Source organism: Mastigoproctus giganteus, chromosome 1, assembly GCF_048544385.1.
Source record: "Mastigoproctus giganteus isolate SK-2022 chromosome 1, ASM4854438v1, whole genome shotgun sequence".
NCBI lineage: Eukaryota > Metazoa > Arthropoda > Arachnida > Uropygi > Thelyphonidae > Mastigoproctus > Mastigoproctus giganteus.
Window position 1 is genome coordinate 33270826 of NC_143575.1, and position 26465 is coordinate 33297290.

At 36.8% G+C, this 26465-nt stretch overlaps 1 protein-coding gene across 4 annotated transcripts in view; it reads right to left on the reverse strand.

The window, feature by feature from the left end:
* LOC150090693 (ATP-dependent translocase ABCB1-like) overlaps positions 1 to 26465 on the reverse strand; it is a 390895-nt gene that overhangs the window by 144541 nt on the left and 219889 nt on the right. For all 4 annotated transcript variants that reach the window (XM_090372299.1, XM_090372310.1, XM_090372292.1 and 1 more), the window contains 3 exons: positions 16079 to 16189; positions 15547 to 15672; positions 6607 to 6810 (listed from right to left, as the gene is read on the reverse strand). In XM_090372299.1, the coding sequence (XP_090228425.1) occupies positions 6607 to 6810; positions 15547 to 15672; positions 16079 to 16189 (441 nt within the window). The remainder of the gene's footprint in view (positions 1 to 6606; positions 6811 to 15546; positions 15673 to 16078; positions 16190 to 26465) is intronic.

Consider the following 26465-nt stretch of genomic DNA (forward strand, 5'->3'; position numbering starts at 1 on the left):
AACTGGGGGCTTAAGAAGAGGACCCTAACCCTCTTCTATAAGGCAGTCTTCTTACCAGCAATAACATATGCATCAGGAGTCTGGTTACACAAGGCGGTAACAGCAGTAAACAAAAGGAAGCTTGAGACCATTCAATGTTCAGTCCTACTGACAATCTCGAGAGCCTGCTGTACTGTAAGCACCCATGCCCTCCAGGTCCTCTTGGGCGCTCTCCCCCTGGACCTGGAAATTGTCCACTGTGGGTTGCTTTATCAACTATCCAAAGGCAGAGTAATCACCTGCCTAGACTACATAACTGATCCGGCGAATGATCGTAAACTCAAGAAAAAATGCCTTCTCACCCACCTAAGGCTGGCCTGGCAAACCCACTGGACGACTTCGACAAAAGGGGAAGTCACCAGAAGATTCATACCAGATAATCAACTAGCGTTTCCCAAAAGCCCAAACTGGTTTTCACCGGGACTGCTGACATCTTACCTACTCACGGGACACAGCGCAATAAGAGCAAAACTCTCCAGTTTTGGTTCGAGTAACACCCCTCTTTGTCACTGTGGACAGACAGAGATGTGGGAGCACCTCATGCACCACTGCCAACTATACGAAGACCTCCGCTGCCTCTAAATAACCAGAATATGTTTCTCACCAATAAACCAAGAACAGTATCTCCTGGAGAGCAAGGACAATTATAAAGACTTAATGCAGTTTGCGCAGGATCTTTTTACTAGAAGAACATACCCACAACCTTAGCAGGAATTTTCCTACAAACCAATCACTCATCATCCAGAATAAAAATCCTTAGATGTGTCAACCAAACAAAAACCTAACAGCTACAATCTGATGAACAACTAATCGTTAACTTAAACTGGATCTGACCACTGGCATAAACTGGAGTCATTATCTGGACTTGACCACTCACACAGACGGGACAACACGTCCCAGAATGGCATACAAAGACCCGACAAAGACATTGTGCAGTTTGCTGCCGAAACGTCATTAGGCGATTTGAACCGGGTACCCTCACTAGATTCACTTTCCATCCCTTCCCTTGGCAGGGGGATGGTTACTCTGTACTCTCCCCCCTGCCATCCTGTCTTCACCTGGTGAGGCATGGACCTGCCCCACCAACTTTTGGGGTTATCTTCACTATTGACCCCATATTTCTGTCTTTCCATCTTCAGTCTCCCTTTCTTCTCTAGCTATCTTGCGACTAGTGTTTGACCCTTGTCGAAACTACACAAGCCCCACACTAAAAAAAAAAAAAAAAAAAAAAGGAAAAAAAAATTTAACTCTACCCCACATAACTTATATCTCTTTCGGCCTGACACAATTTCTAGTGTTTCTCCCCAACACTTTTTTTTTTTTTTTTTTTTAGGTCCTAGCCACTGAAATCTCAGGAAATTAGGTGGCAGGACCTGCCAGAGTAAATAGTAAATCTCTAAAATACTGGTGTACCTGGTCTGCCTCCACGAGGTATAGCATGGGCAACGGTGGGTCTCATTTCAGACCCAACGGCTAAAAGAGCAGATGAACAATGGTACAAAACATTACACACCACAATAACCATACACTTTTAAACCTCTGGCCTCTACAGTGTTCTGTATCACACCACTATGTATACTATGTGAAGATGGGGGAACCCTTGGTGCCGTTAGACCCTAAACACTATACCTTTGGGTTGCCAAGCAGGCACTTTACCCACCTGGCTAGTCCGGTCGGCTGCACTAATGTATGCTAGTTAATATGTATATTAATTAACTATATATGTAAGTATAAATTTATTTTTATTTTGCTAACCTGTACATAACATTCATCCAATTTGATAATAAACTGTAATTTTGTGCTTTATATCTTTATTTTTATAGCCTGTGGATAATATTTGTTGATTTTCGCTTATTAGAATCACCATTTATTAGAATCAAAATTCTATTTGCAAACATGATCCCTATAATCTGGTGCTTATTGTATTTAATGACATACTAACAGGCAATTAATCAGAGCCTTGTGAGATTCCTACCTTTCTAATGTATGTTTTAAATTATTCAATCTTACATTTTGTATAATATTATTATTATATGGATTTTTATTTATTATTTTATATTATTGTTAAATATGCTTATTTTTATTATGCATTGTAGTGATAAATACTGTTTTAAATTTCTATTACTGAATATGTGTATTTGGGAGACAACTTTCTGTAGTTGATGCAGTCAATAAATACATAAATTTAAAATAGAACAATTTAATTTATGATAGACAGAAAATAATAATTATTCACATAATAAAAAAGTGCAGGCGTATAATATACACTCTGTGTTAATTTCCATGCATAATATGGTGTTGGCACAATCAGGTAGCCAGTGCTGATCTGACTTATCTGTGAATCGAAAAGCAAAGCCTATTGGGAGGAGGGTATGTTAGGTTTGGTAAATGATCAAGTGCTTGACTTGTGATGGGCAAGGTATAGTCTCAAAATTGTTCCATAAATGAACAAACAAAAATGAGGTTTCCAAGTATATTCACTTTTTACTTCACCCCATCCATCATATTTCTCTTTCGTATATGTCAATGACAACTTCTGATGTCGTTCCTTTATATGAATATTACACAAAGTAACTCACAAGTTTAAATGCATTGCTAATTAAATGTTTATGGGACGATTTAAGGAACTTGTTAACTTACATATAACAAACAATGAAAGGAGGAGGAGGGAGTGGTTCCATCTTATGCAGAATTAATACAATCTTTGTAGGGTAATTATAATGTCTTACAATGGTATAGATGTATCAGGTGAAGTGTGGCAGTACATGGCCAGTAAGTTGAAGAGCACATCTTGCACTGAAGTATAAAAAAAGCAAAACTAGCAACCCTAGAGTTTAAGTAGTTTACTAGCACTGCCAACTTTATTATTTTAGTATGAAACTTTATTATTTTAGAAATTTTATTATTTTTTAAATGTTTAATAGGTTCCAACCATCAATAATCTACTGGCAAGTTGTTTACAATTTGTGCTGAGGAAACCAAGGGCATGAGGCATCAGTATATCATGTCTGTAAATTATTATATTCCACAGTCAGTTTTGTATTCTTTGTAAGATGAAAAACCTCACTGTCTGGGAGACAAGCCATACAACCCTCATCCACAACTGCTCAAATCAAGTACACTGGGGGGGGGACAAAAGTTTCTTCAACCCTGAAAGGGGATATTTCTCAACCTCAAAAGGTGAAGAGAATCTCCAGTCATCTTTCAATACTAGACAGCAGCTATAATTACAGTCCTTCTGCACAGTGTGGAAAAAGCTCAAGTTCGAATTCCTTATGGAGCAATTTTTATGGGCTTCTTTACGCTGTGGCATGATTAGTGAGTTTCAAGTCAGAGTTGAATAGTTCCCTCAATAAATAGCTTTACTGGATAAAAAACATAAGTTTTTTATCCAATAAAAACAATAAACTGACCACCAAAATACACAATTTATACAGTATATACTAGGGCTTGCAAACCGGTTAAATCGGTTTTTTGTTATGCACATTTTCTTTTGTTTGTTCATTTGTCTGGATCGTTCAACTGCTTTATGTTTTAAACATGTTTTTTTATTTTATTTTATGTTTAGGTACAAATCTCATGGGCAAGTGGCCCAAATCTAGGAGGGGTACCTTTTATCTTCCCACCTGTATCATGGCACGATTCAGGTGTACTCATTTACGACCGAGAGAGTCGGAGCAATAGCGTAAAAGAAAATGCTCAACATTTCTCTGTTCCATCTATCTTGTTCTCCAGGCAAGTTATGGAATGCGCCTTATTGATGGTTACCCACTAGAAACAGATTCGCTGAATATTGCATCAAAGTTTTTTGCTTCTTTATTCCTATTAAATTTTCAATCAAATGTTCTCCAAAAAGCAGCTTCACCAAATTTAGCCTTTAATTAATTTTGAAAATACAATAGATTTAATTGGGGGAAAAAAATTGCAAGTAAATAAAATAAAAATTTCTTTCGTGAAAATTTTGAAACTTGCCTCGTTTAGACTCTTCATTCACTGCTTGCGGGAGTGATGCATAGTATTGTGCCTTTGTTATCTTCAATATTTTTATTTAAAATTGTAGGTGATATAAATTCCTACTAATTAATATTTATTACTCTTAATATGTCTAAGATGAAATCAAATGTATCGAATTATTTTGCTCGAAAAAGCAAAGATGAAGCACATTGTTCGAAATGTCAGAAGATAATGAAGTCATCTGGAGGATCTACATCTTTGATGTTGCATTTAAAGAAAAAGCATCCGATTGACATTAAACAAGATAACAGTGAACCTCCTGTAAAAATGGTAAGAACATTAGCAAACTTTATCGTTAAAAAATCTGTGGAAGAAGAGATTTCAAAATTAGCTGCTTTAGATGGATTTTCTTTTAATTCAATTGCCAAGAGTGAGTTTATACAATCAAGCCTTCACCTTCAGAGAAATAAATACGATAAATTACCACCAGCCTCACTGAATGAAATTAAAAATATGGTTCTGAATTATTATAAAACTAAGAAAGAAGAACTCATTCAGCATTTCAAAAATTCATTGGTTTTGGGTGCATGGTATTCATTGACTCTAGACGAATATACGTCTATACAAAATAAAAGGTATATGAATATAAATGTACATTCAAAAGACAATAATTGGTCGTTAGGTCTTATTGAGATTAATGGTTCACTTGATAGCAGAAGAACTAAGCAAATTGTGAATGGACACTTGAAGGAATTTGGTTTGACCTTGGATGAGGATATTGTTGCCTGCACCACCGATGGAGCAGCAATGATGATTAAGTTTGGCAATCAAAGTACGCCTAATCATCAACAATGTATAGCCCATTGTATACATCTGTCAGTTACAGATGTACTTTATGAAAAAGCAATCAATTATGGTGCCACAGTCTCTGAGTCTCCCAAAGACAATGAAGAAAATGAAAATAATGAAGAAAGTAGTGATGATGAAGAAAATGAAGAAAGACAGCAAGGCATGCTTTATCAAACTGACTTTACCGATGAGCTCATTTATTTCTTCAATCCAATGGCCAATATTGCACAAACTATTAACAAAGTCAGAAAAATTTGCAAGCTTTTTCGAAAATCGCCTACCAAATATGACATATTACAAAATTTTATTAAAGCAAATTTAATGGGAAAGAATATAAACTTATATTAGATTGCAAGACTAGATGGGATAGCACATTCTATATGATTGAGAGATTTTTGAAATTGAAAAATTGCATTCCAAATGCTCTATGTGCAGTACTGTCAACTGAAGCTGTGTCTGACGATGAGTGGAAAACCTTGAATTGCTATGTGAAACTTTGCGACCAGTTGAAATGATTCTGAAGGCTATAGAAGATACAGAAGATACAGACTTACTTAAAGCAGAGTCTTCAATAGAATTTCTTCTTGCTAAGCTTGATACAGCAGAAAACCCATTTGCTTTAAAGTTTCACCAAAGCCTTTTGCAGCATTACAATGCAAGTACGAAATTGCCAAACTGTAGCTTTGGTGAGCTATGTACACAACCCCAAAAAGTTCAGGAAAGAAGATTCAGGTTCAAGAACTTTTGATGTTCCAAGTAAGCAAGTTTTGAAAAGCATGCTGAAGAGATTTATCAGAGATTATTTGCAAAACATTCCAAAGAAGTCTTAGTGTTGAATGAAGAAACTGAAAATAAATGAACTGTTCTTTTAGAAGAAAACAAAGACTCGTCTAGTTCCAATGTTGGTTTATTACACTATCATACTCATGCGAGAGTATGATAGTGTAATAAAGAGATTAACTGAAGAGTCTTCAAACTATCTGAGTGAATTGAAAATCAGCAAAGAATTTAAAATTTTGGAGGCAACTATCAGTAGAAGTGAAAAGCTGGAGAAAGTTTATAGAGCACTGCTGACCATTAAACCAACAAGTGTCCAATCTGAGAGAGTGTTTTCAATCACTGGTCTCTTTAACACAAAAATAAGGTCAAGTCTATCAGGAAAAATGCTTAATATACTGTGTTTTTTAAAGGATCATTTTAAGAAAAAATCTGAGCAATAAATAGTAAAGTAATTTCCCCAAGCTGTTTTTTTTTTTTCACATTATTTTTATTTATTTATTATTATAGGGCTTATTATTTTTTTTGTTTACTATACGAGAAGGCAATTTTTATTCAAAGGATTTGAATACAATTTGTAATTTTGTATAATCTCAAGCTGGTTACTTTTTTTGGAGAATTTTAATTTTTTTATTTTTTTTACTATAACAGGTGATAGATTTTGTTTAAAAGATTTGATTACAATTTGTACAATCTACCCAAGATAAAATAAATACCTATGTTATAAGCTTTTAATTATTTCCCTAAGTCTGAGAAAATCGGTTTTAAAACTGGTTTTAAGAGTAAACTTCGGTTAAACTCGGTTTTGAAATTTCTCGGTTTTATGCAAGCCCTAGTATATACCTATGCTTCATGGTCTGCTTCAGCATTAATTCCAAAACTACCAATCAAAAATTACATTCTTTTCTTAATCTCATCACACATTATCACATACCAAAATGTCTGAATTAAAGTGAATTTCACTAAAAATTAAAAGTATTATCTTACCAATGGTAATTTCATAATAAATTTATGTGCATTTGCTGCCTTTGCAGCTGCTTCGATTTCCTCCTGTGTAACAGTGTCATATCCATATCGAATATTTTCTGCTATAGTAGTAGCAAACAGAACAGGCTCTTGACCTACTACTCCAATATGGTCCCTTAGCCAGCCTATATTCAAGTCTTTAATATCTTCCCCATCAATTGTTACCTGAAAATTTCAAGGTAAAGATCCATTAGTACAGAAATATAAGAACTGCCAATTTTACAAGTTTCAATATTTTCATTAAGAACAGCAATAACAAGTTTAATTCATTAGAATTTGTCCTCTTTTGAATGGTAAGATAATTCTCTTAACTCAGGCTATCATTTAAAAAATTTCTTGCAATTAACTATGAAGGATGATCAGAGAGTAAGGAAATACAGTCCATATTTTATGTACAGGGCGGGTGATCAAAACAGGTCGAGACAACTTCAATTAAAAATATAAAATATTATTTTATTAAGCTTCTGACAGTTATTCCTTTTTTGACTAGACTCCATGTAATTCAATACACTTGTCCCCATCTCTTCACACATTTTCAAAATACTTCAGAAAAGCCAGTGCGTGAGAGTTGACTAAAAATACTCTGAGTGGCGCTTATTAGTTCAGTCCATCAGGACTGAACTAATAAGTGCCACTCAGGGCGATAGTTTAGTTCAACCTTGAGCTTATAAAACAGCAAAAGTCATAATGGGAAAGATTTGATCTATAAGGCAATGAGGAAACTGTTCTGATGCTTAACTCATATAGGTTTCCTCAACTATCTCTTGCACTTCTCATGATGAAATAGATATCACGATGTTCTGTGACCCACATTATTCAATTTCTTTTGAACTTCACTGTAATATTTTCCAGACACACATTTTTCCCTAGTATGAATGTAAATAACTCCTTCCATATAAACAAAGATGATCATACACTTGCCAGCACACTTTGCTGGCAAGTGTATGATCATCTTTGCAGACTCTGCCTTCTTTAGAGGTGGGATGTGCTATGCTTGGTGGCACCTCCGTAGCCAGGTGGGCAGGAGCAGCAGTGTATAGCACACGCTTCTTGATTAGCCTAGGGTTCGAGCCCGTGATCACCAAATACGGAGGATGCAGAAAGGTCAGGGAATGACCATCGCATATCCCCGGAGCAATATGGCCTTATCTGCTAATGCTCCTAAAAACCAAATAACAAACAAACAGCTAAGCTTCCATTGCAAACGTTGCTGTTTTGATTCATGATCATAGTGATAGGTGCCTCCATGGGCAGGGGCAGCAGTGCATGCACACGCTTCTTGATTAGACTGAGGTTCGAGCCCGTAACCACCAAATACGGAGGATGCGGAAAGGTCAGTGGAATGACCATCGCATATCCCCAGAGCAATATGGCCTTAGTTGCTAATGCTCCTAAAAACCAAATAGCAAAAAAACCAACAAAAAACAACATAGTGATAGACCCAGGACTTGTAAATAATGATTATTCTGCTTAAAAAAAATCATTTTTTCTGACACTGATAGGTGTTTTTGAGGTGAACACAGATGTAAAATCTAATTTACTCTTTGTTTGGGACTAATGTTTCTATTGATGTTTTATTTAGCAGGATACGGAATTTCACACTGGGTTCTTGTTTGTTCATTATTTTCCTTGTGGGTATGTCATCCTTGTTCTAATTTGTTCTGGTTTTCAGAATTATTTTTGACACCTGCAGGGCAAAAATAAAGTGTGTGTGTACATCCTCTTTTTATTGGTCCCAGCTAAACTTTGGCAACCCTGTGTATGTGTACAGAAAGATATCAATGACTAGAGACAGTCACCTAGCCTTCTTAAGCATCATTCTCTCATAACATGAATAATAGTAATTTTCCCTTAATGCCACATCATGGATGTATTTAGTCCATTTAAGGCGTGTACAAGCAATTCTGCCAAAATGAATAATCTCTTTAAGAGTGAAGTTGGCCCTCAAGTTTCCTTAAAAAAATCTTAAGATTTCACTCAAACTATTGCAGGAAATGGAGTTCAAAACAAAAATATAGGAGATTTTATGTGCAACTCAGCTGACAGATCTGTAATGACAGTTATGCTATTGAAGCAAATGATCATATATTAAAATCCAGAAAAAAGACGTGGAACTTGATCATAAGAGATGTAATGCTCATTAGGATATATGAATCTAACCAACTTGCCAAATTAGTAGTGGAAAAAACTGTCATTGCAGGTATTTTAACTCCTGAACAATTACCACTACATCTACAGTCACTGCTCATCTCTAGTGAGACTGTGACAGGCTGCACTGGACTCCTGCCAACTTAACTCTTATTCTGCTGGGTATGTAAAAGCACATGGAAGATACTTAAACAAGGGACACAGGTATGCAGGAACACCAATCTATTAGGATAATCTTCATTTGAGATCACAGTTGAAACAAAACACATTCCAAAGATGTGTTTTTCTTCAAACTTTTCAGATTTAACAGCTGCCACATGTGAGTAGTCAAGAGTACATTAGTATATTGCATTTGGCTTGATTGTGGTTCAACCCTGCCTGGCATCTAAATACAGTGATGTTCTTGTATTCTCTATAGTTTATGAACTCCTCTGGACCTTTATGGCCATCCTGAAGTATAAATAGAAAATTAATTTACTTATCTATTAGTAAGAGTGAAAAATATTTTATTACTATTCTACTAGATATGCTGTTTTCTGCTGTACCAGCAGAAGTTTGTTTCTCCAGTTTCAGCAATAACTAGTGAAGCTGGAAAATGCAGATCCTTCAAAACAGATAAGTTTTTTGAAAAATGTTGGCATTTTTGCTTTTAACTAATAAATTAGAAAGTCAGTAGCATTGGTCAGAAACGTAATAGTATAGCATGTACTACATAACAAAATCTGGTAACAGCATGCATTATTATATTCTGACCTATGGAGTTTGTGCGGTAATTTTTTCAATTAACTGTAAACCAGAATCATGCCTCAAACAAGAGCAGCACACCAAAAATCTCACAGTAGCGGGAATACTTTGGCTTTGGAGAGAACTGTCAATGGTGGTTCTCTTGTGAATCACAGCTATACTCATTGTGCTCCTTGTGGTTTTTTGCAGAGTTCTCTGTAGCAGGATATGATATAGCCAAGGGGATTGTCTTTGTGTGCTTTCATTGCAAAGAGTGTAAGGAACTAAAGTGCCAAGTCAGAATTCTGATGGAATTATATAAGGGCTTGAAGAACAAGGTTAATACCCTTAAAGAAATCAAAAAGAAGGACCCTTCAAGCACTCAGCCACCCAGCATAATGCTGGAGACTACTCATGCAATACAAGACATGTCTTCCATGGCAGAGTGCATTCATCCCACAGGAAATAGCCGTCATCAGTGATTCTGTCGTCACGGAAATGAGAAATATGCTTTGTGAAAATGATAGGTGGAATAGGACCAGGATATGTCTGCCAGAGGCTAAAGTTAATGTGATTATAGAGCAGCTTTCATCTTTTAAGGATACAAAAGATAATATTATTGTAAAAATTAGTACTAATGATATTAGGATCAGAAGGTCTGAAGGACTGAGGGTTTACTTAACGAGTACAATGCAATATTGAAAAAAAGACCCATGTTAGGATTAAATTTGTGTTGTCTGCAATTCAGCCCAGATACAATAGGAAAGGGTACATGATGAGAACCTTGTCAATCAAATCTGGCCCTGTACAGACTGTGCAAGGCTGGGTTAGAATTTTTTTCAAAGTGGTCTGCACTTGTTAATAGGAGAGACTGTTTCTACAGGGTTAGGATACACTTAAATAGAAGAGGTTGCAAGAATATTTGCTGATGCTATCAAGGCAGTGTTTAGGAGAGGGGGTTCAGAAAACTGCTGACTTGGAGAGGGACATACAGAGGGATATATATATATATAATAGATTGACAGTAGCTGCAGGCAGAGGTGTAAGTGTTTCTTACACTGCTGCTACTGGAACATATAGAATCCTGATAGCAAGGTGTCGGAGATTTAAAGGCCTGCTGGGAGTCCTCATGAAACAAGCAAATATAGGCTGTGTTAAAGTTACTAATAGTAAAAACAGGGGTATGTATACTGCATATATACTTTCACATCCACTAATACTAGTAGCATAGTAAATAAATTTGATGTATCTGACATACTGTTTAAGTCATAAAATTCAGATATCGTAGTGATATTGGAGACAAAATATCATTCAGATATCAGGAATACAGATTTTGAATATGGTGAGTACAATGTGCATAGGAAGGACAGGCACGCCAGGAGGAGAGTAAGGAGTTACTCTCCTCCTCCTCCTCCTCCTGTCCTAAAATTTAAGGCAGTTAGTCCAATTACCATGGGTGAACAGTGCAACGTTGAGTCACTTTGGTGGGGCATAAGCACTAGGAAACCAAAAATGAGAACAGCAGATTGTTATGGGCCTAATGACCATGATGAGTATAATGAACAACTATACAGAGAAATAATGAGCTAGTAAACCAGAATGTTTTATAACAGGGATTGATTTTAATTTTCCAGATATTGATTGGAACTCATAGGTTGGTCACAGCCTGTTACACAGTCACTGAGTGTTTCTACACAAGCATATTAGAGAGAAAGCAATACTCTCAATCTGATTATCAGCAGTGACTCTTCATGAATTAAGAATCTGCAGATAAAAGAATTGCTAGGTGACAGTATTCATAATCTACTGGTGTGGAATTTACTTAAAGATATAACTACTCTCAATGGTAAAGGGAAGGGATTTTTCTTTGTAAAGATGCCTACAATGGTCTACAGTGGTCAATAGGCCTTTTGCTCCAGGATCCATTGAATGGTGCTATGAATAGTGCTGGAAGTATGAATAGTGCTCTCCACGGAGGAACAGAAATAATAATGAAAATTGCAAGTACAAACAAGGTAGTAACTTTAACAGAAACTACAGGTACAAATTAAGGTAAACTAACGAATGGAATAAATTAAAATAAAAGAAAAAAGTAGCTTTCGAGTCTGAGGGACTCTTCATCAGCTGGAACATAAACATTAATATGAAACAAAGAATGCCTGGGCGTGGTCACGTAAGGCAAACAAAGCATGACACGAGTGTAAGCAACAGTAGGGACAATCACTGATTAGAACCAGATGCTTGTGGCTGTGAATGCAGGGCGTGCACTTGTGGCATGTGCCAACATCTGTATCACAATGCAGAATAACTGCCTCCATGATTGGATGTATGCGCATACCTTTTTTGCAGTCAAAACTACTATGACAACCGTATGTTGTCATAGTAGTTTTGACTGCAAAATATATGGAGTGATCTGAGCTATAACCGCTGAGTGGTAGACGATTTAGATATCTCGACAGGGGCCAAGCTCATGTTGTTATTTGGTTTTTAGGAGCATTAGCAACTAAGGCCATATTGCTCCAGGAATATGCGGTGGTCATTCCCTGACCTTTTTGCATCCTCGGTATTTGGTGGTGATGGGCTCAAACCCCGGTCTAATCAAGAAGCGTGTGCTACGCACTGCTGAACCTTCCCACCTGGCTATGGAGGCGACCCAGCTCGTGTTGAGATGACCAATAGTGCTTTGTGACAGCAGAGTGCTCGGAATCAGCCAATCTGATGGCCCTCTCATGTTCTGAGATCTGGTCATGGAGCCTCATGGCTGTTTCCACAATATAGTAACTACCGCAGTCATGTCAGGCAATGCAATATACCGAGCTGCTACATAACAAAGAGGAGATGGGTGTTTTTGCCCTTGAGAGAAGAGATTGCAGTTTTTTTATTGGGGAACTGTAAACATTGGATGTATGGTTATCTGGTGAGCACATAAAATCTTAGAGGGGCGTTGTGAGATGCCATGGTAGTAAGGGATGAAGGCGGTTGAAATCATGTCCTCGCTATGGGAGGGTCTGGGGCATGTGGCCAGCTCATGGGCCGGCAAATCGCACTTGTCCAGGGCACAGGCAGGATAGCCACAGTTAGATAGATCTGTTTTTACTTTCAAAACCTCACCGTGCCTGTCATCTATGGAACTGGAATGGGTCCACGTGTAGGTGAATAGGGTGCATGCAGTACTGAGAAGCTGGTTTGAGGCATGTGACGATTTGTAGTTGGTGAATTGGCCAGTACACATGGGCTTACAGTAGACTGAGGTTCTTAAATGTGAGCCCATGCATCACATTAGAACATCCAGAAAGGAGAGGACATTGTTTGACTCTAGCTTGATAGTGAACTGGATGAAGGGCAATAGGGAGTTGAGATGCTGCAAAAGTTTGGTTTCTGAACCCTGGGGAATGATGACAAAGATATCATCTACATACCAGCATCAGAGGGCGATGGGAGCCGGCAAGTTTAAGAATGCACGGCCCTCCAGTTCTTCCATGGCAATATTCACCATGACCGAGCTGACAGGGGCACCCATGGTTGTGCCGTGAATCTGTTTATAGAGGGAGTTGCCAAACATGACTACACTGCAGGTCAAACATAAGTTGAGAGCAGTACAAATGTCCTCTGTGGATAGTGAGGTTCTCGTGGGCAGAGTGGAATCACTGTCCAAAAGTTGTTTTGCACATGCAATGGCCTGTTGAACTGGAATTGATGTGAACAAAGAAACAACATCAAAGAAGGCCATGACTTGGTCATCAGAGATGGTGAGGTTAGAGATGAGGCACAAGAATTCAGCTCAGTTTGAGATGGTACGGTTCGTGTTACCTACAGGGGGCGCTAGTAGTCTGGCAACAAATTTCAAAAGTTCATGTCGGCAAACTGCAACAAGAGATAACTGGTCATAAAGAGACGTCTGGTTTATGCACTTTCAGGAATCAATAAAACTGGGGAAGTTGACATCCAGTTGTGTGCAGTTTCCAACAAGTAGTTTTTGAAGTCTTCTTAGATTTCAACCAGCTGTAGACTAAGCTGTTGACACTGGACTCCCACTGCTACACAACTTTGACGGGAGGGTGATGTATCGGTTCATAAATGCTGGTCATCATGTAGAAGGGATAGGGCTTTACTCCGGTAATCAGATCGATCTAGGACTACTGTGCGATGTCCCTTGTATGCAGAATGATAATAGTGTCATCCCTCCTAAGAAAACTGAGAGCGGTAAGCTGGCAGCAGTTGAGATTAGCGGTAACCGGATGAACACATTGAAACTAAATGCTGATGGCATCCTTTGTCTTCCTCAGGCAACGCACATGAAGGTGTATAAATTTCAACTGAGGAATGGTAGCTGCAGGAAAGATGCATGGAAATTTGCCTTCAGACAGCAGATTACTGGAACAAACTTCCATCTGATGTTGTGAAAGTAGGCAGTTTAAATGATTTCAAGGAAGAACTGGACAAACCATTACAGGGGATGTACAAATGATATGAGAAATAGATTCTTTTTCTGCTACTAATACTACTGCTAGTACAAAATTGGATAAAGTAGCACATCAGGTATTTTTGTGTGTGTGTGTGTGTGTGTGTGTGTGTGTGTGTGTGTGTGTGTGTGTGTGTGTGTGTGTGTGTGTGTGTGTGTGTGTGTGTGTGTGTGTGTGTGTGTGTGTGCGCGTGTGTGTGTGTGAGAAAGAGAGAGAGAAGAAAAGAAGACACCTTTATAGTTACTTCTGTTCTCAAAAGAACAGCCTAACTTTGCTAATATAAATGGTGTTTAGAATAAAATTACAAGTAACTAAGAAATTACAGCCAATTTGAACTTAACTTGATTTTTAATAACAGCAAAATCACGTCAGCAAATCATAGAAACACTCCAGTAGTAAATAAGAAGCTAAGCTTCACAAAACACAAAAAAAAAAAAAAAAAGGTTAATCCAATTTGGACACTTCTTTATGCTATTTAATAATAAAGATTTTAGAAATAAATGTAATGAGTCAAATAAGACAATCTGTATAACGATTTAAAAGGAAAGTTTAATAAGTATTTTTGGCCTTTAAGTACTTAACTGCAGGAATTTACATAAACATAAGTATTTCTAATGAAAAAAATTGCAAAACGATTTTTCTTCCTAATTTTTTTTGTTAAATTAATCTTTGATTTAAATTTTAATTGTGTTAAACTGATTTTTAATTGTGTGTCATTTGATGTTTAATTATTGTTAATTATTTCTTACTGTAATGCAAGATTTTCGATTTTTTAATTGTTTTTGTTTTAATTTCTGGAGAGTATCATACGGAAGTGTTCTACGTATCATATTGAGGTAAACTTCTCTTATTCTTTTACAAATATTGGTATCAATGTAGAACATATTGGGCATTATAGCTCTGGTTCATACTATCATAAACATATAAGGTAGTGTAAAATTGTGTGTATCAATTTTACACATAATAAATTCAAAAATAAAGCAAACTAAATTTGTAAAATGGTATCGCCACTACAACATCTCATATCTAAATCATTCACAAAGAGTTACTTAGCCTTGCACTTTGAATAAATAATGTTTTCTAAATAGAGACAACTACAGTGTCATCCAAGTGGTGGTACTGAACTGAGAATAAGTAACAGAAATCAACACTATTTAAGAAGTGCTACTTATTTGAAGTGCAAGACCGGGAAGCTCACTATGAAGAATTTTACAGTATGAGATGCAGTAATGATGCCATTTTGCTAACTTCACTTTTAATTTAATTTTATTTTCTATTTTATTATTTTTTTTTGTTGTACTTTCTGAATTTAGTTTGAATTTTTAAGCAAAGATTTTGCTTTCTTTTTGAATTTACTGCTTATAAAAATAATGCTTTAATGAACTACTCCACATGATCATTATTTAGGCTGCTGAAGATGAGAAACTATTAAAATTAATTTATTTTACTGGTTGTTTTAAAACTGAAATGACTAAATATTTAACAGAAGTAAAACAAAATTTAATTTAAAAATTACAATTTTAACAGAAAAAAATTTAAACAATTTTTTTAGATCATTCACACATACCTTTCCTTTAAGAGGGTCATAAAACCTCTGAATTAGCTGAATGACAGTACTTTTACCACATCCACTTGGTCCCACTAGAGCTACAGTTTCCCCTGGTTTAGCTTCAATTGTAAGTCCTTGCAAAACCTGGGAAAAAATTTCACGCTATATCAGCATGCTATCCTTATCATTAATTCAGTGAAACAGCATATATTATTGATGCGTATGTTTCAAGAATTTCTTTAAATCACAGTTTAACTAGTTAACCAAACTGTTTATGATTTTTTTTTTTAGAAATCCTGTTTCATTATTTATTTATAATGTAAGTTGAAGTTAATTCTATTAATTTGCAAAAAGTTTATGTAAAATTTAAATTTAAGCTTTCTGTTAATTTAAATGCTCATAATCTATTTTTTTCATGAATCCACAATTCCATGAGTAGAGTATTATACTGTTAACTTATCAAACAAGAAAATGTAAATGATAAATCAAATTCTCTAATATTCAGTGTTTAAAAATATCATATTTTTTATTGTCACGAAATAAAAATTACCATAACATCGGGTCTTGCTGGATATTTAAAGAAAACATCCTGTAGTTGAACTCGACCTTCAACTTTTGCTGGCTTTTTCCCAGCAGGAGAACTGCTATCAATAAGAGGCACCTATAAAATTTACATATATTGTTAGTTTCAATAATGTATACTGTGATGCCACTTGTTTAAACATTGTTTCATTTAAAATCATTTCATCTAACACCACTTCTTATAACCCTAAATATTGTATTATCCAATAATCCAAATCTGATCAAGAAATTCAATAATATAGGTCTCGCTTATGAATGCCAATACAAAAAAAAAAAAAAGAGAGAGAAACATTTTTAGTGATTCTGAGTACTAAGTGGATAATTTGTTCTTACCAGTCAAAAACTGTTCTTATAGCAATTGGTACATAACATTAAAAGAGAAGTAATACACTACATTAGATGATGTGCAGGAGTCATTTTTGAAGGCTACTCAGTAAGCTACTTTATTATATAAAAATTATTCGTTTCTGTTATCTTTCATTTCAAATTAGTAGTGTAGCTATTATTTGTATTTATCTGATGTAGGTGAAAATTTTTCTTACTTGACTTTGGAAATTGCTCAAATATGAGAGTTGAAGTAGGAGAGAATTCTGTCACTATTGTTCGTTATATTGATAAAAGAACAAAATTATCTTATATTGATAAAAGAACAAAATTATCTTATATTGATAAAAGAACAAAATTATCTTATATTGATAAAAGAATAGTATATATTTTTTTATGTTGCATAATCTGGGAATAGTGTAGTGTTATTATTGCACTTACATATCTAGTGTGGTATTTTTTGATTTATATTTAAGCTAAATGATGCCTCAGACTAGAGCAGTGGTTTTTGACCTTTTTTTTAATAATGACACCCTTAAATATATTTTATTTTGTGGCACCCCTACCCAATTTTTTGCCTATTAGATTCGATTCGATTCTCTCTCTGTCTCTCTGTCTCTCTCTCTCTCTCTCTCTCTCTCTCTCTCTCTCTCTCTCTCTCTATGTATAGCTAATATTAAAAAAACATGTTATATGATAGTTATTATAATAATATAATTATAAAAAAAAATTACAGTATTAATAATAATACAAATTATATATACTTATATAATAATTTTATTCTTTATATACGGGTACTAAATAAACATCAATTATAGCTCATCACAAAATTAAAAAGATACCGTACAATGAAAGGTATTTAAACACTTGGTCTATGTAACTTTTCAATGAGATATTTGTGCCTTGTGTGATTCACAGATCTCTTTGATATTAGCATTAGTAAAGGCACATGATGCAAGAAAGCAAGCTTATATAACATCAGAAAAAAAAACCCTTCTCATTTCACCCATCCACTCACTCCAAATGTTTGTCCAGATCAGCTCTAAATAAATCTATCAACTTCCACAACAAAAGATGGAAGTCTGTTCCACCAATCAACCACCCACTGGCTAAAGGCAAACATCCACACATCTATCCTACAATTGTCTTTCCTCAATTTGAATTTATGCCCTCTCAGGTGGTTAGTCTGAGCAAGAGGAAGAATCCCATCAGCATTGAGCATGCTCAAACCATTCAAGGCTTTAATACACCTCGATCAGATCACCTTGCAGGTGCCTAGTCCCCAGACACTATAATTTGCAAAATTTAGGCCTTTCTTTGTAAGAGTAACCCTTTGTTCCATTCACTAATCTTGTTGCCCTTCTCTGTACTTGTTCTAGCATCACTACATTCTTCTTAAAATGAAGCCTCCCAACCTGTATACAGTACTCAAGGTGTGACCTGACCATTGTCTTATACAAGGGGATAATCACCTCCTTATCCCTGCTAGAAACATTCCTGTATATCACTGACAAGACACCATGAGCTACCGTTCCAGACCATCTGCACTGCTCAAAAAATTTCATATCTGCCTGCACAATTACCCCCAGGTCCTTTTCATTGTCTACCACTGCCAGTGTAGTACCACACAGTTGATACGTTACTCTGGGGTTACTGCTTCCCATATGCAGTGCTTTACATTTGTCAATGTTAAACTTCAGTTGCCACCTCTCAGCCCATCTGCTCAACTTTTCTAGATCCTGTTGCAGCAGTGTACTGTCAGTGTCATTAACAACCCTGCCGAATTTCGCATCGTCTGCAAACTTGAACATTAAGCCTAATATACCATCATCAATATCATTAATAAATACAGAAAAACAACAATGAACTGAAAACTGAACCCTGGGGGGACTACACTAAAAACATTAGTCATTAGTCCATGAAGAGCAATTTCCATTGATTACCACTCTGTCTTCTCCCACTCAACCAACCCTTCATCCATAGCAGCAATTTGCCTCCAATGCCACACTGCTCCAATTTGTGCAGCAGTCTTCCATATATAACAGTATCAAAAGCCTTTCTGAGGTCCAAATATATGATATCAAAATTATTCCCTGCACCCAGTTCCTTTGTTTGTTATTTGGTTTTTAGGAGCATTAGCAACTAAAGCTATATTGCTCCAGGATATGCGGTGGTCATTCCCTGACCTTTTCACAACCTCCGTATTTGGTAGTGACAGGCTCGAACTCCGGTCTAATCAAGAAGCGTGTGCTATGCACTGCTGCTCCTTCCCACCTCCAGTTCCTTTGTGACCACATCATAGTATCCAATCAAATTAGTCAGACAAGACTTTCCCCTTAACAAACCCATGCTGTGTCTGAGCTATAACTGAAGTCTTGTCTAGATCAGTGGTCTCCAAAGTAGGGTGCAAGCAACCCTAGGGAACCGCGAGATGACCCATGGGGTGCACGAGATAATCTTCAATAAAATCATGAGGGCTGTTTTTGACCCTGATATACACCAATGAGCCAAAACATTATGAGCAACAAGTGTTATACAAATCAAATCGAAGCAACTGCAGATTAACTAAGGTGCACGCATGGGTCAGGACATGATATAAAAAACACCTGACACCGAGCTCCATTAATCAGTGTTACTCTTGTTTTTCAGATGAGAAAGGCAGCCAACTTAAGCAAGTTTGACGAAGGCCAAATTGTAATGGCCAGATGACGGAGTCAGAGAATATCCAAAATGGCATGGCTGGTGGGGTGCTCACAGTCAGCCGTGGTTAGTACCTACAGAAAGTGGTCCAAGGAGAACCCATGAACTGCCAGCAAGGTTGGACAACCATGGCTCACTGCTGCTCGAAGTGAGCGAAAGCTCTCCCATATGGTTTGTGGCAACAGAAGTGCAACTGTGGCAGAACTTGCCAGTAATTGGAATGCTGGTGACAGGAGTAATGTGTCACAACACACAGTACATCGAACCCTGCTGAAAATGGGGCTGTGTAGCCACAGGTTGCTAACCTGCGGCTACACAGCCCCATGTTAACCATGGTTCACCGGCAACAGCGCCTACAATGGGCATATGAGCATCGAAACTGGACCTTGAGTGATTGGAAGAAGGTCGTCTGGTCCGATTAATCACATTTCCTGTTGCACCGTGTGGATGGCCGGGTATGTGTGCATCGTTTACATGGCACTTGGATGCTCTGTGGGATGAAAACAAGCCAGTGGGCAGGGGTGTCGTGCTTTGGGCAATGTTCTGCTGGGATACCCTGGGTCCAATCATCTATGTGCCGGGCACTCTGATGACTACCACATACTGAAACATCATTGCTGACCAGGTACACCCTTTCATGGCAGCAGTCTTCTCCTATGGTGGTGCAATCTTTCAGCAGGATAATGCGCCGCGCCACACCACCCGGATTGTTCGAGACTGGTTCGTGGAACATGCGGAAGACTTCCAGGTATTGCACTGGCCTCCAAATTCCCCAGACATTAATCCCATCAAGCATCTGTGGTTTGTGTTTGAACAGCACTCCGATCTGTGGCATCTCAACCACGGACCTTACAGGTTAGGTGTTGGTACCAGATACCACAAGACACATTTAGAAATCTTGTAGCATCCATGCCTCGCCGGTATGAGCTGTTTTGGCTGCACATGGAGGAGGAGGACCAACTTCATATTAGGTATGTGGTCATAATGTTTTGGTTCATCGGTGTATAATCTAGATATAATGCATACCATGTAAATTATTTCTAAATAAAATAAATAGTATTGCATTACATTTACTACACTTGTTACATTAATGATTTCTTATCATTTTGTACTTGAACTTCAATTTAATTTTTTGTATTTTTTTTATTTGTGATCTTTTAAAATTACATGTGATTTTATATATAATTCCTTTCATGGAAATGATTTACAAATAAAAAAATATCAAACTTATATATTTAATTTTTTTTTTTTCCAGGGTGTGTGTCAGTCCTTTCTATTACAAAATCATCTAGCTCAGTGCCAGAGTTTAATTCATTTCTGGCATTCCCCTCCCTGAATAACTCCTCATATGTGAATGTAGATGCAAAATATTCATTTAGTTTGTTAGCTACATGAGCAGGATCAATAGTCAACCCATCTATGTTAAGTGGACCAATCTGATTCATCCCCTTACTTCTAGAATTTACATAAAACAAATAACTCTTTGCTGTTTTTCTTTGCATCCCTTGCCACAGATTTCTCATAATCTGCCTTCACCTGCCTGACCTCCTTTGTGACTTGGTTACAGACCAGCTTATATCTATCATAGGCTTCCATGTCACTCGTTAATTTACAGGTATCCCATTCATTTTTCTTCTCTGCCACATGTCTCATTAGTTCATCTGACATACATCATCATCATCATCATCATCATCAGCCATTTTCAATCCACTGCAGGATGAAGGCCTCTCCAGCAACTTTCCAGTTCCTTCTGTTTTGAGCACTGGCCATCCATTTACTATCCAAAAACTCATGAATTTCATCTATCCATCTCCGCCTTTGTTTTCCAGGTTTTCTTCTAGCTCCTCTTGGGTACCATTCTGTTATTTTCTTAGTCCATCTGTCATCATGTCTTCGAGCTATGTGTCCTGCCCAAGACCATTTTAGTTCTTTAGTTTTGATAAGAATGTCCTTTACTTGAGTTTGCTGCCTAATCCATGTGTTTCTCTTCTTATCTAACAGTCTGATTCCCAATATAATTCATTCCATTCTTTGCTGTGTAGTTCTCAGCTTCTCTTCCATTCTTTTGGTGAGTGCCCAAGTTTCACTTCCATAAGTCATGGTGGGGAGTATACATTGATTCATTATTTTACGTTTCAAACTGGGATATGCTCTTCAGTATGTGACTATATTTCCTGAATGCTATCCATCCAAAATTTATTCTTCTCTTGACTTCCAGCCATTTATCATTATTACAGCTAATAACTTGTCCCAGATAAGTATATGACTCCACCTTTTCAATTACTGCTCCTTCAATCATTATTTCCCTTTCCGTGGCATACTTGTTCATCATTACATTTGTTTTAGCCATATTCATCTTTAGTCCAAAATCCTTACTAACTGTGCATAACTGATTAAGATTTTCCTCTAATTCTTTGGGATCTTGGCTTATAATCACAATGTCATCTGCAAATCGTAAATGGTTTAGGTACTCTCCGTTCACACTGACTCCTTTCTGCGACCAGTCTAATCTTCTAAAAGCTTCCTCAAGGGCAGCAGTAAACAGCTTCGGAGATATTGTGTTTCCTTGTCGAACTCCTTTCTCGATTTTAAATTTGCTACTGTCTTTGTCTAGTCTAATAAAGGATGTAGCACTCTCATATACTTTCTTCAAAATCATAATATATGGAGTATCTATGCCTTGTCTTTCCAGTGCCCGAAACATTGCCTTATGCTGTATGGAGTCAAATGCCTTTTCATAATCCACAAATGCCAGGCATAATGGTGTTTTATATTCATTTGCTTTCTCCATTAGCTGTGATATTACGTGAAGGTAATCCATAGTTGAGAATCCTGTCCTAAAGCCAGCTTGCTGTTTCGGTTGATTCTCATCAAGTATTCTTTCTAATCTGTTAGTAATGACCCTTGTGAACAACTTGTAGATATGGGATAACAAGCTAATTGGTCTATAATTTCCAATTTCTGATTTATCTCCTTTCTTATGCAGCAAAACTATGATTGCATTATTCCACTGCTTAGGCATCACACCTTTTCTAATGCACTTTGTGAAGAGCCTTGCCAGTTTTTTGTGTTATGTCTCTTCCTCCCAATTTTAACAACTCTACAGTAACTTCATCTTCCCCCGGGGCTTTCCGATTCTTCATTTTCTTCAATGCATGTTCTACCTCATCAGGAAGAATATCGGGTATGTCGTATGTGTTGCTACTTTGCAATCCATCTTCCTCACTGCTGGTATCATTCCCTCGCTCCTTGTATAATTCTCTATAGTAGTCTTCTGCTATTTGAATTATGCCTTCTCTGCTGTTTATAAGTACACCATCGCTATCCTTCAGTTTCAGTATCATTTGTCTTTCTGTATTACTGCTCATGGCTGCTGATTTAAATCCTTTGTTTTCCCTTAATGCTTGTTCTACTTTTCTTGTGTTAAATCTTCTTATGTCCTCTCTGAGTCTCTTTCTAATGGCTTTGCATAACTCAGTATACTCAATTTTCTCCCTGTCAGTGTTTTTCTTGCTCTTCATTTGTCGTCTTTGGTTCATCATGACAAGTGTTTCTTGACTAATTTTTTCTTCTTTGGATTTCTGTTTCCCTATAAGTTTCTTGGGCTTTATCACTTTCAGAAAGTTGTAATATTCCTCGTCGATATCTTGGTCCTGAGCAGTCTGCAGAAGCTCAAACTTGTTCTTAAGTTCCAGTACATACTGCTTTTTCTCCTCCTCTGTTATTTCAAAGACCTTTGTATTATTTACTCGAGTCAGTTTTTTCCTTTCCTACATCTATATCAAGTGTACATCTTACCATTCTGTGATCACTTCCAACATTTACCTTATTCAGGACGGTAACATCATTCACAATATATCTTCTGTTAGTGAGGATGAAGTCGATTTCATTAGTTGTTAATCCATTTGGACTCTTCCATGTCCACTTTCTGTTCACCCTTTTCTTGAAAAAAGTGTTCATTACTGACATTCCTTGAGATTCTGCAAATTCCACAAGTCTTTCACCTCTTTTATTTCTTTCACCAATTCCAAAATTTCCTATTGTTCCTCTTTCTGCGCTGTTTTGCCTTTTTCCAACCTTAGCATTGAAGTCCCCCATAATAATAGTGTAGTGGGTTTTCTGCTCATCTAGAAGACTCTCAATTTCAGTGTACATTTCTTCAACCTCTTCATCATCATGGCTCGATGTTGGTGCATAAATCATTATAATCTTTAGCTTGTACCTCTTAGAAATCTTGAGTATTAGTCTTGACACCCTTGGTGATGTACTTTTGAATTCCAAAATGTTGTTTTTAAAATCTTTATGGACCAGAAACCCAACTCCACATCTGACATACATTTAGGCCTAAACCTTGAACAATATTTCTTAGTTGGTATGAAAAGCCTAATAGCTTCCAAGATTAATTCTTTGAATGCTTCCCATTTTTAATTTGCAGTTGGTAACATCATCAGCTGTTTCCACCATATAGAATTTAAATACTGTCTCAGACCACCGTAGTCACCTTTACAAAAGCAAAAACCCTTCCCTTTACCCTTGATGGTAGTTACCTCTTTGAGTAAATCCCACTTCAGCACACTGTGATCATTGCCAGTGGTTCCTTTATCTGCAGATTCTTAATGCATGAAGAATCATTACTGATAATCAGATCAAGAGTATTACTCCCTCTAGTTGCCTCCCGAACATGCTGCTGTAGAAAACAATCATCCAATTAATCCACAAAAGCCTAGTGTGTAAGTGACCAACCCACAAATTCCAGTCATATCTGGGAAATTAAAATCCCCCATTATAAGACACTGATTTACTGGTCCACTCTATTTCCCTGTACAGTTGTGTACAGTTGTGTACCTACTGATCAGAGTCATTAGGCCTATAACATACTCCTACTCTCAATTTTGTTTTCCCAGTGCTTATGTCACCAAACTGACTCGACCCTGCACTCTCTAGCCATGTTGGCTGGCTGTACTTCCTTGGATTTTATGTGTTTCTTAACTAATAGCATAACCCCTCCTCCCTTTCTATCCTTCCTGTATACATTGTACTCCCCAAAGGAATGCAGAAACTTCCATTTCTGCATTCCTTATATCTGTGTGACGCCACGTCTCTGATATCCCAACAACATCTTTGATGTTTTGGCCAAAACCTCAAATTCATCAAATTTATTTACCAAACTTCTTAGGCGGAATATTGGAGAGACATACTCTCATTTCTTCCTGAATCACTTGTAGTTTTTCCCTCTTGTTAGTTTTTATAGTGGTAAGCACAGAAAACTCTAACTCACATAGTTAAGGTGTAGATGATTGCAAAAGAATTACCACAGCTTTTTTTTTTACAATATGAAGAAATTCATTCTTCATCTCTCTCTCTCTCTCTCTCTCTCTATCCAGAATTCGTTGATAGATACTTCTTTATGTTTTAATTAGAAACTGCCATCATTACGTATTACAATTAACCACTCCTGATCCATGAGACTGAGCTTAGAATGGCTTGAAACTGATGCAATAAATGGGTTCCTCAACCGGTCAGTCTTTGGTTTGTAAGTTTGGTTGTTGTTATTTGGTTTTTAGGAGCATTAGCAATTAAGGCCATATTGCTCTGGGAATATGCGGTGGTCATGCCCTGACCTTTCCGCATCCTCCGTATTTGGTGGTGACGGGCTCAAACCACGGTCTACTCAAGAAGAGTGTGCTACGCACTGCTGCTCCTTCTCACCTGGCTACGGAGGCACCCCGTAAGTTTGGAAAACAGTACTAAATGTTTTTTTCCAGTGTTACAAGATACTCAGAAATCAATGGTATTATTTCTTTATCCTTAGTTGTAACGTGTGGAAACATATCTGCGCTGCTTTTCTTCACCATGGTGATCCACAAGCTTAAAATATCTCTCAGATCTTTGATTCTTTCGGTTGAAAATAAGATATTTTCAACTTTGCCTTGCATACTGTATTTAACATTGTTTGAAGTTTCAAAGATATCAACTAAATATGACAATTTGGCATACCAATTATCATCTGCAAGTAACATACAAAATTCTTCTTGCTTTTCAATGGCAAAGAAAGAATGAATCTCATCCTTCATTTCAAGTATCTTGTGACAATATTTTTTCTGTAGAAATCCATCTTGCTTCCATATGAAGGAAAAGATTAACATGTTTTGCCCCAACTCAATGTGGTTTATGGAACACAATAATATGGATGTACCTTTTTATAATGAAATTAATATATAAATTTAAAAAAAAAAAACGTTTTAAGTAAGTTAAACCCAAATTATATGGCACCCTGCTTGAAAACCATTGGACTAGAGTATCAAAGCAAAGAGCTGAAAGAAGTGAGAGAATGCTCTGGTTTGGGGAAAATGGCCAAGCATGGTTCTCCTAGGAATCAAGGTTGTATAATGCATGCTGCTTCTTGCATGTTTGCCAAGACTTTTGCAGCAGGACAGAATACAGATAAAGGGTATGCTTTTGTGTATTTTTGTTTAAGAATATGAAGAGAATAAGCAAAATTCAGTGATCTGAAAACCAAATATGAGAGCTTGAAGAAGAGGTTAGTGTTCACACATACACACAAACAGCTGTCCAACTATCTGATCAAGCCTACACTTACACATCAGACAACACAGTGGCACCTCCAAAGGCAGAAACTGCCAGACCCACAGGAAGTAGCTAGCATCTGTTTCCATGTTACTTTCATAGAAACAGAAAATATATTGTGCAAAAAGGATAGGTGGAATTGGATTGGTATGTCTGCAAAGGACAAAAATTTATAATCTTGTAGAGTAGCTATGGTCTTTTAAGGGCACAAAAGGTTATATTGCTGTATATGATGATATTAATGATAGTGAAAATATACAATTGAAGATTTACTTAATAGATATGGGGCAATGTTCAGAAAAAGCCACAAGCTAGGATCAAAATTGAAAGATTTTTCTCAGAATGGCCTGTTTTATTAACAGGGAATGGGATACAGTTAAATAGAAAGAGTGCAAATAAATATTTGCTATTGAGGCAGTGTTAGGTAGGACAGAAAACTGATAATATAGGGGAGATACATAGACTAACAGTTTAACAGAAAACTCAAGCACAGGTGAAATTGATTCTGCACTGCTTCTATCGTAACATACAGCAGCCTGAAAAACAAGGTGTGGGATTTCAAAATCTATGTTAGAGTTTCTAAGATCAAAAAAAGGTGCACATATACATGCTTTATATTAATGCTAGGAGTAAATTTGCAAAATAATAAGAAGAGTTTACCTCAATATAGTACGTAGAACACTTCCGTATGATACCCTCCAGAAATTAAAACGGAAAAAATGAAAAAAATGGACAACTTACCG